The sequence below is a fragment of the Phyllostomus discolor genome, chromosome 4, assembly GCF_004126475.2.
Source record: "Phyllostomus discolor isolate MPI-MPIP mPhyDis1 chromosome 4, mPhyDis1.pri.v3, whole genome shotgun sequence".
In the NCBI taxonomy this organism is placed as follows: Eukaryota; Metazoa; Chordata; class Mammalia; order Chiroptera; family Phyllostomidae; genus Phyllostomus; species Phyllostomus discolor.
Window position 1 is genome coordinate 125564392 of NC_040906.2, and position 16244 is coordinate 125580635.

At 37.5% G+C, this 16244-nt stretch overlaps 1 protein-coding gene across 2 annotated transcripts in view; it reads left to right on the forward strand.

Annotated features, from left to right (window-relative positions):
* The first annotated feature begins 8235 nt into the window (after window positions 1-8235).
* Window positions 8236-16244, forward strand: part of TINAG (tubulointerstitial nephritis antigen) — an 83954-nt gene continuing 75945 nt past the window's right edge. Inside the window, exons 1-2 of one of the 2 annotated variants that reach the window (XM_028510438.2) lie at window positions 8236-8710; window positions 15771-15834. In XM_028510438.2, the coding sequence (XP_028366239.1) occupies window positions 8356-8710; window positions 15771-15834 (419 nt within the window). In that variant the 5' untranslated portion in view covers window positions 8236-8355. The remainder of the gene's footprint in view (window positions 8711-15770; window positions 15835-16244) is intronic. The other variant, XM_036024256.1, reaches the window with a different exon arrangement.

Sequence of the window (16244 nt, forward strand, 5' to 3'; positions counted from 1 at the left end):
CCGGTGTGTGAAACACTGGGGCAGATGTTCGGAAGTTAGGCTGTGGGTTTTTCACTGAAAGACGTTTTGAATATTGAATGTTCCATGCTGTGAATTTAGGATGATTGCCTCATTCTGGTGGAGACTCCACAGCCTCAAAGCCCATAGGAACTTTGCACATTAAAACCAGCGAGGAGGCAGTAAATGCTCTTGCCCTGTGCTGAGTACCCTTTCCCCTTTTGTAGAGATGATTGACAAAGTGGGGCTCTCATTCACACATTTTCATATAGATGAAACAGTCATGCTTTGAAAAGCATTCCTGCTTGAATATAAATCAGCAAAGAGAATAAGATTATGTTTAGTTTTAAGTTATTTTAGGGAAAATGCACCTAGGACCACAAGCTAAAACCTTGGAGTCTCTTGGGATTTTAATTTAAACACGTTGACTTTGATGAGGCTTTTGCAAACTAATCCTCTGCAAATAAAGAATTTTCTGCATGGGTCCAGTATTTTCTCATAGATTATTTTATTCAACCCTCAAAGCAACTCTATAAAATTGGTGTTATAGTTCCTATTCTGATATTTGAATTAACTAAGCCTGTAAGAAGGTAACTTGACCAATGCTACATGGCTAATAAGGAATTTCAATCTGATTTTTATCTGAATCCAAAGGTAACAATAATGATCCTATATATGACATCCTTCATAAAACAAATATATGAGGGACCCTTGGAATTTTCACGTAGTATATAAAAAATAATAAATTTTCATTAGGGCTCATCAGGTTCTAAAATAAAATTCTTTGTAAACACATTTAGTCTACTCAAATATCTTTATTATAGAGTCATGCTTCAGCCCTGGATTATGATGGGTAATGCCATTCACCTCCTTGGTCTTTACTACTAACTATATGTTGATGATAGCTAAACCCACATTCTAGCAAAGATGGAAGCCAATTCCTCGTTAGACTTCTTCATCTGGATATCCACCAGCAAATCAAACAAGAGATTCCAAATCGAGCAAATCTTTGTCCTAAACCACTTCTCCTATATAACTAATTCTACTATCTAGTCACGCATGCAAGTCATCAAGAGTAGGTAGCCCCTATTCCCAACATGAATAGGAGAAGAGCAGATTACCAAAGGAAAGTTTATGCTGTTACTTACAAAGAATTGCTGGTTGAGCAAAACCAACAACTGACTCATATCTCTTTTCGAATGTAAAATTTATATTTATAATGTCCTTGTTACTCAAGCTCCAAAAAAAATCTAGCCCCTACCAGTTCTCAGTCTAGAAATTCTGTATTCTTTACATGGCAAATATCTTACATATTCTTTAAGACCCAATGGAAATGTGTCTTAATATTTTCTTCCTTAATTCCACCGGGAAGGATTGCCCACTGCTGCCTTTGTGCCCTCTTCAAATCCCCTGCATGTCCCTGTAATAAGACTTATCAAGGCTGATGGCACTGATTTCTTTAGAAGTTGGCTTCCCTGGCTATACTGGCTTGTTCTCTAAGCACTAAGATAGATTTTCTTAATCAGTGCGTCCCCAGAATGTAGCAGTGCCTAGAATACATTTGAAGTTCAACATATATTTATTTTATTAAAAAAAGTGTGAATAGAATTGCCTGTCTTCAAAGCATTAAACTGTTAGAGGCACACAAAGAGAATGAGATGGCAGGCTGATTTCTTATTTTCAAGTCCTCTTGTGAAATAAAGTATGAATTAAAATTTTTTATAATATTAGCTTTAGACATAGTATTTTGCATCTCCCATTGTCTCCTGTTTAAATATGTTGAAATTAGAAGTTTGATGTGAAAGAAAACCTGGTTCTTACTTAGAGTCATAACTTTTTCTTGTAATAACTTTTTCTGTTAGCTTTTTCTCTAGTGTAATCTTTACTATACCCTTTGCCTTTATACACATTTCTTCATTTTTTTTCTTTTCTTTTGATGAAGGGAGTTTCTTTTTGGGTCTTGTCATTATGATATTTGAGTGGCTCTTCCCCTGTCTACAACAAGGCAAAAAATTGGGAACGTAATTTCTTTTCTTTTTTTTTAAAGTGGAACAACAAGTTAATTTTTCTGTTCTCCCTTCCTCCTCCCCTCTCCTTTTCCTTTTTTTCCCTATTTTTTTTATTTTAATCATTGTTCGAGTACAGTTTTCTCCCTTTTACTCCCATTCCAGCCCACCCACCCAACCCTCCCCACTTCCCTCCCATTACCATATGATCTCACCTTTAACAGGAACCTAAACAACAAAACAAAGAAACAAGCAAAATATAACCAAAGACACTGAAATAGAGGACAGGCTGACAGTGACCAGAGGGGAGAGAAGAGGGAATTTCAGAAGAGAATGGGTAGGGTTTACAGGAACAAATTTAAAGGACACATGGACAAAAACTAGGGGGAGGGTGGTAATGGAATGTAATTTCTGAAGGAGGTCTTCGAACCAGAGCAGAGAAGACTTAGAGTAGGGCTGTAGGAGGGGACAGGAGGGGGAGCTCAGGTGAGCTATGCTCTCTGCCAGGGGATTGCGAACCTCTGCATTACAGTCTTCCTTTAGTGCTTGGTGTTTTAAACTGAATATTCCCTCTGGGCTGTTTTAATCCACAAAGGCACAGTACATAAGTCACTGTACCACACAATTCTATATCGGAAAAATAAAAAGTGAAAAAGGATGTTAGAATTGTCATTGCAAAAAATAAAACAATTTTAAAAAATAAGGGGAAAGTAGATCCAAAGTACCTGTTTAATTATAGTGAGAAGTTAGAAGGCTTTGTGCAAAACTGTTAAAAGCCTGGACCTGGACCCCACATCCTGAATTATTGTCAGTTGGGAAGCTATTGTGAGATGCTCTTTTCCATTTTATAGACCTGCTAAGTTTTAATTTTTTAATAAATCTTCTCAGCAATGTATAATTAGAGGCCAAATGTGCATTAAGTGGTAAACTTCCACGGAAAAAACAGTTTCACCTCTTCTGTAACAATGCACAGCCAATCTGTATGAAACCCTGTGTTTCTTCCCCGGATCACTATCCTCCTTCCATATTCTCTCCACCTCAAGAATCACTGAGTTGGAAAAGGACCCGGAAAGATTATTGATGTCATGGGTTAAATCCAGACTGTAGTCAAGAGGACCAGGTGAGCATTTATACAGAAACGCAGGATGAGGCAGGGAAAGGTGCACCAAGCTTGGAGTCACACACTCCATCACTGGCTGTGTGACCTTGTGTAGTCACTCAATTCTCAGTCCGTCATCTATTAAAACCAAAACAGGGATAATAATAATTTTGCCATCACAGACTATTGCAAGGATCAGCAGAGATTATGCACACACAGTAACACAATATGTATTGTATATCATATAGATATGTACACACACATATATAGGATATATATATATATATATACACACACACACACATATGGATTCACATTGTAATTTTAATGTTCAAAATCCTGCTGTGTTCCTCAGCAGCCTAATCCAAAGACAATTGCACCTTGCAATTGGAAGTTTTCTTCACATCTTATTGAAATCCTTTTTTCTGAAAATTGAATTAACTCAGTGGAGTAGAAATAAGAAGGTAGCTTCATATAAGTACTTGATGGCCAATGTGTGAAGAAAGAACATTTCATTTTCAGCAAGTCTTCCTGTATGCAGTTCTTCTGGTCCTCTCCAGTCCTTCTCACCACTCATGGAGCATCCCAGATCTCCTGTCAAGGTGAAGAGATTGAGCCCTGACCCCTGAAAGGTGAGTTAGTATTTCTTAAGTCACTTCATCAAAGAGTACTTACTACCATAAGACACTTTTGCAAACTCCATAATTCAGAGGAATATATCTCTAATGATAGAATTTAAGACAACAAAATAAATTATGTTTAGTAAGCTCACCTTTCTGTTATGTCTTTCTCTCTCTCCCCTTTTCAAGTTTATATTTTGCCTATTTAAACTTTAAATTTTAAGCACAATTAAATTTTCCAGTGTCCAGTAATTTTCATAACATCTAGCTAAGATACTGTATTAAGGAAGTTATTTGATTGACTTCACTTTTCCTCCAAAAAACCCAGAAGGCTGCAGATTGCCTCCACTGTATTCTGTGTGATGGAGGTCATAGAAATCACAAGAGGAGGGAATGTGGAACTTCTCATCTGGAATGTACCTCATCCAAGGAGAATCACCAAGTTGGAAGAGGGTGTGGCATGGTGGACTTAAACCTTTGAGTCATACATATACCACACCCAATTTTGGTTTTTAAAAAATTTCATTTATTTTTTAAAGAGAGGGGAAGGGAAGGAGAAAGAGAGGAGAGAAACATCGATGTGGGAGAGCTATATCAATCAGTTGCTTTCACAAACCCCCAACTGGGGACCTGACCTGCAATCCAGGCATGTGCCCTGACTGGGAATTAAACTGGTGACCTTTTGGTTTGCAGACAGGTGCTCAGTCCACTCAGCCACACCAGCTAGGGCAACACACCCAAATTTTTTGAAGAAGCACCCTCAGTTTGTATGTACTATTGTCGTTATCATATCTCAAATCTATGAGTTAGTGGAAGTTCATCTGATCAACCTTTAGTTAAATCCAATTGCAAGTAGGCATGCTATTTTCATTTGTTTCTGATTTCTTGTTTGTTCAAAATTTGTTACAATGTGTGTAAAACAGGGTTTATCATCAGTGTCATTAACACTTTGGACCAGAGTATTTTTTGTTGTGGGTTCTGACCAGTGCATTCTGGGATGTTAAGCAGCATCTTTAGCCTCCATCTACTAGATGCTGTGGAGCCTGTACAGTCAGGACAGTAAAAATTGTCTCCAGACATTGCTAAACTTTTCCTGGGAGGCAAAGTTACCCCTGCTGAAAAGCACTGGTCCAAAGAAACACACCATTAGTAACACTTGTGTCAATATGTTACTTTCAATGTGAAGTTCCTTGACAAGGAGGGATATTTAAAAGCTTTTGTCAATTTAGAGAAGGTGCATTAGTTAAAATGAGATGTTATGATCAGTAAATAACACCAGACAATGATAAACTGTAGTATTTGCCTGTGTGCCATAAACAAATAAGTCAGCACACCCCCGGCAATGCCTCCACACACGGAACTCCCACTCTCACTTCAGGGTGAGGGCTACTGTGTAGATGTCAGAGAAAATGCATCCATGGGAACCATTTCCTCTAGGCATCCTGTAATGGCTGCTTTTGGGTTACAGGGAGGGCATTAGTTCTTCAGCACTTCAGGTTTGTTATGTAGTGGGGTGGGGGGAGGAGTGGGCCCTGGTCAGTAACTCATAAAGTTGGAATTTCAGCTAGCTTTGTTCTAAAATGGTAAGGACTGAAGGAATTGGGTAAGAGAGAGTTTGAAGATGAATAAAAACCAAGAGACAAGTGAAGGAATAGGGTAAATGGTCACAGACCAAAAATCATAGGTGGGAGAATCGCTTGAGAACAGGACAACACCTCATCTCCTGCGTCTGGAAGGAAGATGGAAGGATGGCTGCAAATGTAGATAGGTTTGTGGATTTGATGACAGGAAGGTGTGGGGATTAACATTTGCTTCTTTGTGTTCTTGGTGACCTCTGAGAAAATGTATCCCTAGAAAGTGATGATCTTTAGTAGGTTAGGAAAGCAAAGTTTGTAATAGTCAGTAAGGAAAATCGGAAACAAGTTAAAAAATATATAAGCAGCATTTAAGAGCTTAGCTGAGATAAAAATCCATAAATGTGTGGTGGCATCAGCACTATGGGCTGATGGATCACCTCCAAAGTGCTCAGCAGATGTGGTACAGGGGCTGAAAATGCAAATTGTAAATTCATTCATTGATTGAATACATATTTATTGAAAGACAAATATGTGTTAGGCACTGAGTGCTGTAGGAAAACATGCAAATTACAAATAGACAAAATTCTATGATTTTGGAGGTTTTACATTGTGGAGAAAAATAAGAAAATAAAATCAATGAATAAAATTATTATCTATTAGTCATAAGCATAGAGAATGGGGACAGGGAGTGATGGGGCTGGGAAGGGGTGTCATTTTAGATAGAGAATGTAGGCATGGCCTCTCTGAGAAGGTGTAGATTAAAACAGTGGTCCCCAACTTTTTTGGCACCACAGATCAATCTCATGGAATATGGGAGGAGGGCAGGAGGCAGAGCTCAGGTGAACCTCACCCCCCTGCTATGGATCGGGTATGACGTGGAGGTGTAGGGGATACAGGAGGTGGAGGGGAGCTTCGCTTGTGGTCCAGTTCCTTACAGGCTGCAGGATATGTATCAGTTGGTGGCCCGGGGGTTGGGGACCCCTGGTCTAAAAGAACACTCGAAAGAATGAGATAGTGAGTCAGGGAAATATCTGGGATGTGTGCTTCAGGCAGAGGACACAGCAAGGGTATAGGTACTAAGACAGGTGGGAGCCTGGTATGTTGAGGAATGGCAAAGAAGCTAGTGGCAATATGAGCAAGGTATAAAGTGCTTTAAAGTGAGGTCAGAGAAATAACAGTGTTGGAGGTCCACCTTGTATAAGGTCTTGCGACTCATGGCTTCTAGAATGATGCAGGCTAGGATTTTTGAGGAAAGATAAGGTGTGAGGAGTAGGGAGGAAACAAAATGGGAATGTTTGTGAAAAAAATATTCTAACATGACCACTTAGAAGAAAAGGAAATGAGTCCAAATATAAGCCAGTTAGAAGCCTTATCAAGAAGGGGAAGAAAATCAAGAATGAATGGAAACATAGTAGGCAAAAGAGGAAAGAGTTCCTAGAGGGAGAGTATACTTACTAAAGAGTATACTTAATAAATAACTAATTTATTTTGCATGTGGGATGTGCTATACTTTCTATTTGTATTATTTTAATTCAATTTTCCATTCACTTGACATGGTATAAATATTATGAGAAAACTGAGGCCGAGAGTGGCTGGGCCACTGTCCCAAAGACATGGGACTGGTCAGTGGTAAAACTAGGATTTGCACCCAGGCTAAGTGCTGCATGAGACCCACCCTGTATGATAAAGGTGGACACTGGTCTTTGGGGATTGGATGTTAGGAGGTTGCTGGGGAATGTACGTGAGAATGTAGACTGCACTTTACAGCAGCTGAGTGACTCAGTGCATGACAAGGAGGTGGAGGCAGCAGTTTTGGGATTGGAGAGACAGGGGGATTATGGAGAGTGATACGAAGATGATGTAAAATGAAATAAAAAGAGAAAAAGGAAGGTGACAAAAGCAAGTGCAACGATGAAGATTAAATTGTGAATCCAATAATTTATGGAGCAAAGTCAATGAATAAATTTGAAGGGTTGGAATTATGAATTAGCCTTGAAGGAGAAGACCCTGGTTTTATAGAAAAATAAATGAGGACCAGAGAAGCAAGTTGTCAACCCCAGGTTTTAAAGCCAATTAAATAGTAGCTTGGGGACAAGAGTCCAAGTTTTCTGATTGTCGAGACAAGCTCTTTCCACTATGCCATCCACCCACTCGTGCTGAATCATCATCTGTTGGTTACTAATCCCCAATCCAAAGGGAGTTATTGTAGTTAATGAATAAATACCATGCAGCAAAACCCAGTGTAAATGCACAGCTCTACAGAAGCACTAAGCACATCTTGACCTTTGAGTTTCCTTCACAATTCCCTCCCCCTGAAGTTCTTCAGTACAGAGTATGCACTTTCCTTAACTATACACTGCCTTCCAGTTACTGCAGGTTGCTATGTTGATGCCAGGCAGGAACTTAGGTGGAGAGAACTGTCATCCTTAGGGAATTTCTGGCTGAATTAGGTTCCACTAAGCCTTGAAATCAAAATGCTTCCTGGTAGATAAACAGAGTACAGATGGGAAATCAAACCAGCGTGTGACTGGGCATGATTTACAGCAACTATTATTGATATGACAGATCCTCACAGGAAGCCTCATGAGAGCCTGGATTCCAGTTGCAATGCAAGTAGGTGAAATGAATAATTGTGGTTTTGACTTTTGAATTTCCTGTCCCTTGACAGTGGTTATTGCAGCTATAATTTTGGCCATGTATATTCTAGAGAGGTTTTTGACTAAAAATCTAGGTTTTGGGGGAGACAAGCAATATTTGATATATCATCTATGTATTTATTTTATAGTGATGAACATTTTTTACATAATATGAAATATTATAAATTGTTAACTTCAGAGGAATTACAACAGTCTGCTTCTAACACATTATCTTGGGCAAACATTTAAATTCTTGATTAATGTTTAACTACATGAAGTGTACTCAGTTCAAGTAAAGGATCAGTATCAGGATTCCAGCGGAGTTGTCTTGGTGATTAGAATTCAGTCTCCAAAGAGAAGCCCCAAGGAGTCGTATATTGGATATAACAGAGAGTGGGAGCTGTATGTGACCTGTAGAGAATGTGGACTGGATATAAAATCTTCATCTTCTCTTATCTTATTACAGAAATTTGGATGGAGAAACAGTATGCATCTCAGAGAGAAGTGGACCCTGGAGCTGATTTCACTAGCAATCACACCATTTTGGAAGGTACTCGATTCAAAAGAGCCATTTTCAAAGGGCAATACTGTAGAAGTTTTGGGTGCTGCGAAGACAGAGATGATGGCTGTGTCACTCACTTCTATGAGGTGAATGCCCTGTGTTACTGTGATAAATTCTGTGAAAGGGAGAATTCTGATTGCTGTCCTGATTACCAGTCATTTTGCCGTGAAGAGAAAGAATGGCCTCCTTACACAGAGCCTTGGTATCCAGAAGGTAGGCTTTGGGAATGCGTTTCAGCATTATGTTGTACCAGCTCATAAGAAGGTCTGACAAACTTTCTCTTTTCCTCCTTCCTTCTTCCTCCCTTCCTTCCTCCCCCCTTCCTTCCTCCCTTCCATCCTTCTTTAAGAAAAAAATGAATATTGGGATTACCAGAGTAATTGCCTTAGGGTTGTTAGAGTATTTTGGCTTAGATGAAGGTACATGAATCATACTAGCACCATCAGGAAAGTTCTGGTGTGATGGTCATGAATGCTGCTCTGAATCCTCTTTTGAAACACAATCAACCTGTATAAAAGTTACTGGAAACATTTTTCCTTTCTTTGTAAAAATGTATCGATGACAGGACTCTCAAGCTTTCTTGAGTGTAACCTCTTAGAGAATCTCATGAAAGTCACATGACCATCTGCAGATTCATGCAATATTTTACTTACTATCTTATGGGATTAACAGACCTCCTAGCATTAGAATCTATGGTTTTGCAATGCCACTAAAACCAGTACAGATGCCAAATAAAGTCAGCCACCCACCCTACCTAGTACCAAATAGAATCTTCATTTGTATCTTTGTTTTGTTTTGTTTTGTCTTGCCCATCTGGGATTTTTAAACTATTAAAAAGAAAGGAGGCCTTCATATAAAGTAATTGTAAAAATCTAAGATTGAGTGGGTAAATACAAATAAGTCATAAAGAGAATGATGGTATTTACTATATTGGTATAATTAGAAGAGAATGACTATAGATTTTGAATTATCAACATATTCAAGGTTTGCAACAAACACTAAACTCTGTTGTTACAGTTATATGAAGCCTTATTTCTCTGTCACCCATTAGATCAAATTTCCTCAGCAGGAATGTGGTTTAATCAGAGCTTTGTCATACTACTGTAAATGGGTATACTGACTAGAAATTACAGTTAGGACAAAATTTAATGTAAACTAGAATTTGATATCCTTCCAAATTAAGATCTTGTTTCAAAATCCAGATGCTGTTGTCTTCATTCTCAATGTCATCTAATTTCTAAAAATTGAGGAAACACCCCTTAAAACACAAAGAAACAAGCAAAATATAGTCATAGACACTGAAATAGAGGACAGGCTGACAGTGACCCGAGGGGAGAGAAGAGGGAATTTCAGGGAAACTAGGGGGAGGGTGGTAATGGGAGGGAAGTGGGGAGGAATGGGTGGGTGGGCTAGAATGGGAGTAAAAGGGAGAAAACTGTACTCCAACAATGATTAAAATAAAATTTAAAAAACACATATAATGTTAAAATTTCTGCAGAATTGTCATTTATCTCAAGCCTTTGCCTTTATCGATAAACAGTGCAGCAAACATTTATTTAACCCTAAAAACTGGCAGATACTCTACTAGGAATGAGAGATTTAGATGTACATCAAAAATTGTTCATTGAGCCCTGGCTGATGTGGCTCAGTGGGTTGAGCACTGGCCTGAGAACCAAGGGGTAATTGGTTCAATTCCCAGTCGGCACAGGCCTGGGTTGCGGGCCAAGCCCCCAGTAGGGGGTGTGTGAGAGGCAACCACACATTGATGTTTCTTTCCCTCTCTTTCTCCCTACCTTCCCCTCTGTCTAAAAATAAGTAAAATCTTTAAAAAATTATTCATTGAATGTCTCCACTGTGCCAGGTATAATGCTTAGTTCTGAGGCAACCATGGGTAAGAAACAAGGCTAAGATCTTATTCTCATTCAAGTGACAGTGAAGTTGGGGAACGTGTATGTCAGATATTTAACAAATTCACTGTACAACTTCAAACAGGCATAACTTCTCTGAAGGAAGCACTTAAGGGGCTGTGAGAAAGTATATCAGAATATACCATTAATGTATAAAATAACATATACATTAATGCAAACAGGTCTGTTTTGAGTACATTTGCAAATATTCTTCCTTTATTAATAAATATTACATCTAACACTTTTTAAAAATCTTGAATGAATGAGTAATTTCAAATATAAAATAGAGTATAAAATAAAATACACATTTAGCCTGTAGGGGAGGGCAGCAAACGAGGACATTTAAACTGAGACTCAAGGAGTGAGGAGACAGGATCTAACCTGAAGATCCAAGGGCTGTTCAGATCTGAGCCCAAGGAGCTCGGTCTAGGAACTAAAAGGAGGCCACCCTTTCTGCATAGTAATGATTATTGGAGGGCTCGTGGTGCCATGAGATGAGGTTTGAAAGGTGAATAGAGGTCAGATTATGATAGGATTTATAGGTCATATTAAGGATTTAACAATTCTGTTATGAGAAACCATAGAAAGATGTTAAGTAGGAAAAGGTTTGGTTTCATGGGTAAGTCTAAATATTATGTATAAACTGCAGTGCTTTGCATGTGCTGAAATGTATTTGAGCTTTTCTTTTTTTGAGACATATAGTCTGTTTAGAAAGTAATTACTACTTCTTCAATGTTCATTTTTGCTTGAGGGCTAGAATTTTGCTAAGACTTTAATTTAGGATCATTTTTAGGAAGAATTTATGTTGTAGTTTTTATTCAATTCATTATGAAGGGAAGCAATTAATCATTTTTTATTCAGTAGGGAAAAGTTCACATTAGACTATAATTGCTCTCATGAAGGTAATTTTTTCTTTTTTTTATCTTGCTTACAGAATAGCTGATTAAAAGAAAATACTTCTACACAACATTGAAAATTTTTGCAAAATTAGCTAATGCAAAAACAATGGTGTATTACTTACACATTTTTTGCATGTGTACAGTCTATTTCTTCTGAGATGTGTTGTTAATTCGCTGATCTATTAAATAATATTTTTAGTTATCTCATACATGGTATTGTCTAGTTCTTTGTACTCTATCTTAGGAGCTCCTTTAAACCAGTGAATTAAAACTATGTACATTGTTTTGAGAATTAAAAACATCACATCCCTTTTGTATAAACTGGATGTAGAGCACATTGCCAAATATCTTCCTTCTATGTTTTTCTCCTCATCTCTGATGGTAACTTCCAATAAGTGGAGGATTTCAAATGTCAGATACAGAAAACAAGTGATTGAGTTTGAAATGGAACCAGAGTGGATTTTCCAGGCAGAATCTTTTGCTGTAGCAGATCTTAAGAGTAGAGTATACCATCTGTTGTGATTAGACTGAAGCTAATTTGATCATGCACAACTCACGTTCACATTGGTAAAAAAAAGTATGGAAGCCACTGACACATTTGAATTGGAGGAAGATTATTTACTCCTTCACAACCTTTTAAACCACATTATAATGATAATAAGTCACACTCAAACTCTGCTGTAAATACTGATAGTTACAAAAACATATATTGGTAAGGAGACATTGGTAAGGAATCAATTCATACAACCTCTATAAGCTTCATACATCTACTTTGTGTGAAAATGTATTGGAGGCACATGTGATAATATTACAGAGGTAGGACTTTTTATCACTACAGCGGGTGTCAGGGAATGAGAAATCCTCCTGCCAGTGGCTGGGCACAGGACCTTTCCGAGATCAATTCTAGGGCACCAGGTATAAGAATAACAGCTTTGTACCTTAGAGATACATATAAACTATGAGGTATGAGTAGAGTGTAATTTAAACTATTTTATGAAATCTATATAAATTGAGTACTATTAATTTAACCAATAAGAGCTGATTATTTACATCTATTATGCTGATTAACAAGCCACTAGTTTTAACAATGGAAGCCTATTTCTGACATTCATTATACCCACACTCTAGCATCCATCAAAAGATGGAAGGCAGCTATGCTCACCACTATACCACCAACGCCAATTTAAGGGGACAGTGGGAAGGGTTCACAGGAACAAACTTAAAGGACGCATGGTCATAAACTAAGGGGAGGGTGGTAATGGGAGGGAAGTGGGGAGGGTGGGAGGGGGGACTGGATTGGGAGTAAAAAGGAGGAAACTGTATTTAAACAATGATTAAAATAAAAAAAAAGATGGATAATGGAGGCACTTATAACAGCTGCCCTGGAATTGGCCTTTCTGGGTGATCACTGCTGATACGTAGGAATCCTGATTAGAGCAAGTAACTGCCTTCCCTAAAGTCAAGTTTAGACCAGCACAGATATTATAACACATTATGCTATAAAGTATTTTAAAATAAATTATAAGCATCTTATCTTTTCTCACATCAATAGACCAACTGTTTCACTCTCCAAATGTTTTGTATTGGTGGCTGTTAAAGTTGCAAAACTCCATTAATTTCAATAGTCGTTACCTTTTTTGTTGTTATTGTTGAGATACTATACATGTAACCATCAATTAATTCACTCTGAGGTGCTTCATACATATTCCACTGTGAATATAAAGCCACCAGGAATTGTCTTATCTCTCTGTCATAATTTTTCACCTAATTCCATCTGGGTTACTGCTTACCTTGAGTCAATTCTTCCTCTTGACTTTTAAATCCCAGACTCTAGTGTTTTCAAGATCTTTACCCTTATAATGATCTCTTTCCTTTCTCCCCGCTCCCATCCACTCCTCTGTATCTCTCCTACCTGTCCTTCTCTTTCTCCTAAATCATCATTTTCTTCCATCCTTCCTGATCAACTATTAATTTACAAAATGTGTATTTGTAGCAGCTCCCAACTTTGAAAAAGCTCCCTTGATTCTGTGTCCTGAACCAGCTACTATCCCATTTCCTTCTTTCCTTTAATGGCAAAATAGCTGAAACATTTTGTTTCCTGACTACTAAGTTTCTTATCAATGTATCCTACAAGATGTCATTTCCTGCTACTCAGTGAAATCTCTCCTGATGGGGGTATTAACCATTTTGACATTACTAAATGCAATATTCAGATATCTGGTCTCAATCTCTCTCCCTCCCTCTCCCTCTCCCTCTCCCTCTCCCTCTCCCTCTCTCTCTCTCTCGCCTCCCTGCACTACTCTCCGGGGTTGATGACTTCTGCTTGTATGAAATCCTTTGTTCTCTTGCTTTCCAAGATTCTGCCCTCTCCTGAATTTGCTGCTTCCTCTCAGGCCATTCCTTCCCAGTTTCCTCTTCTGAATGTCTGTTGGATGGACTGTTTTAAACTTCGTTCTGGGTCTCTTTCTCTTACCTATATACAACCTTTCAAATGGACTCTTATTTCATCTTAAGGCTTTAAAAATATGTATGTTGCTGTCTCTTAAAGTCATGCTTCAGTCTTGACTTAACTCTGGATTTTTATCCTCCAGTAGCATTTCTAACCTAAAATAGGCAAAGCAGAACTCCTGATTTCTTGTCACAAACCTGTTCCTTATTTCAGTAACAGATTCAGCATCCTTGTATTGCTAAAGTAAAACTCCTAGTGAGACACCCTTGATTCCTCTATTTCTTCACTTCCCAAACTCAATCCATGTCCCATTGCTTTACCTCCCATTATGCCCACTTCTCTCCATCCTACTATTGTGCAAATCCTTCAGGTTCTGGGAACCCCACCCCAGCCAGCGCAACAGGAGCAATGTGAGCAGAGGCATTTGGGTAAGGCCTTAGAAGTCGCTGTAAAATGTTTGGTTTTATTCTAGATTTTATGGAGTCTGGGTCGGGGAAGGGATGGTCTTTTCCCCTTAGGACCTTATGATTTCTGTTCCCTTTATCTACATGACTGTGATGTGATGTACAAGCAAGATCCATGGGGGATAATTAAAAATCAGCTTTGATTTTACCACTCACCCTCACCTTAAACTAATCAGAGAAGTACTTCCCTTGACTTTGAACTAACATGAATCATTACATGAATTTTCTGTTGCTTCTAGATAACAAAATGTTTTAAGGTCTCTTTAAGTTACAAACATAGTGTACATTCAGTAATTAAAAGTTTGTAATCCTGGGTAGTAATTGTAACTTTGAACTTGATTGAAAGCTGAATCTTTCCTCTTGTTTTTGCCGTGTCATGAAATTGGTGGAGATTAGTTCCCTCCCCTTTTTTCATGATTATAAAATGTCAAAAGTCCATAGGAAAGAGGTGAATAGATGCAACTACATAGAGATTTTAGATTCATTCATTAAGAAAAATATTGAGCTGAAAAACATAATACATGCTGAAGAAGACTAGTTGTAAAGTTTCCTACAAAACAATTTTTTGAAAAATCGAAGGATAGGTAATTGTATAAGTGGCTTTTGTGATATTGTGACTGGTAGTTACACCACATCCCTTAGAACATTTTCTAAACATGTAGATTTTTCCCTAAGATTGAATGACTGGAAAGTTAGAATTCATTTTGTTTAATTAGGGTTCATTGATGTGATCTATCAATTATATCTTTCTGTCAAAAAAGTTTTTACATGACAAAGTAGTAAGTTTTGCTACTTTGCTAATTGAGCATGATTTTTAAATTTGTATAAATTATTTTCTTAGAAAGGATTTAATATATGATCAAGGTACTATTTTCACAGTATCTTACTGATGGTTTTTATATGGTAATTATTCACCATAGTTAGGGTTAGGGTTAGGGTTAGGGTAAAAGTTAGTGTTAGGGTTGGAGTTAGAGTTAGGGTGAGGGTTAGAGTTAGAGTTAGAGATAGGGTTAAGGCTAGAGTTAAGGTTAGGGTTAGGGTTAATAGTTGAAAAAACTGGATTTGGAACACAAATACAAGCAATATTATTGATCACACGAATTTTCTCCTGTTCCAAATTCTGAAGAAAAATAGAATTCAATGAAATGGTTTCATATTTTGTGTAGTCATATGTAATTAATCACATTCACTTATGACACTTGATTAGTTTTTTAAAAATAAGAAATAATGTAAGTTTCTTTAAACTTTGCTTAACTATTAAAACACAGTTATTTTTTGTGTGTGGCTAGTGGTAATTTCTTAGTAATCTAGTTTTCTTGTTTCACAAATCCTCTGTTGGAATCTAATACAGACTTCTTTAGATAAAAGCTCATGAAATAAACCCAGAAGAATTTGATATATAAACTTTGACACAAACCAGATGTGAACTTCCATCAAATTGACATCACATATTTTTGCATAATTGACAAACTAAACACAATTTTAGATTACTTGTGTTAATGGACTTTATTGCTCAATTTAGAATTTTCATTTGTTTACATGTTATATTGGCAGGTTGCCTCAGAGAGGGTCAACATTATGAAGAAGGATCGGCAATTAAAGAAAACTGTAACTTCTGGTAATACATTTTTAAATTTTTGATTAATTTATTTTTAATTATATTTTATTGATTATGTTATTACAGTTGTCTTGACTTTTCCCCCTTAGTCCCCCTCCACCAAGCAACCCCTACTCCCTCAGGCAATCCCCCCACCTTTGCTCATGTTCATGGGTCATGCATATAAGTTCTTTGGCTACTCCCTCTCCTATACTGTACTTTATATTCCCATGGCTATTCTGTAACTACTGATTTATAATTCTTAATTCCCTCACCTACCCTCCTATCTCTTTATTTTTAAATTTTGTCATTTTAATTATGATGTGTCTAGGGGTGTGCCTCTTTGTATCCATCTGATTTGTGCCTCTCTGTGCTTCTTAGAGTTGCATGTCTGTTTCTTTCACCAAATTATGGAAATTTCCTCTCATTTT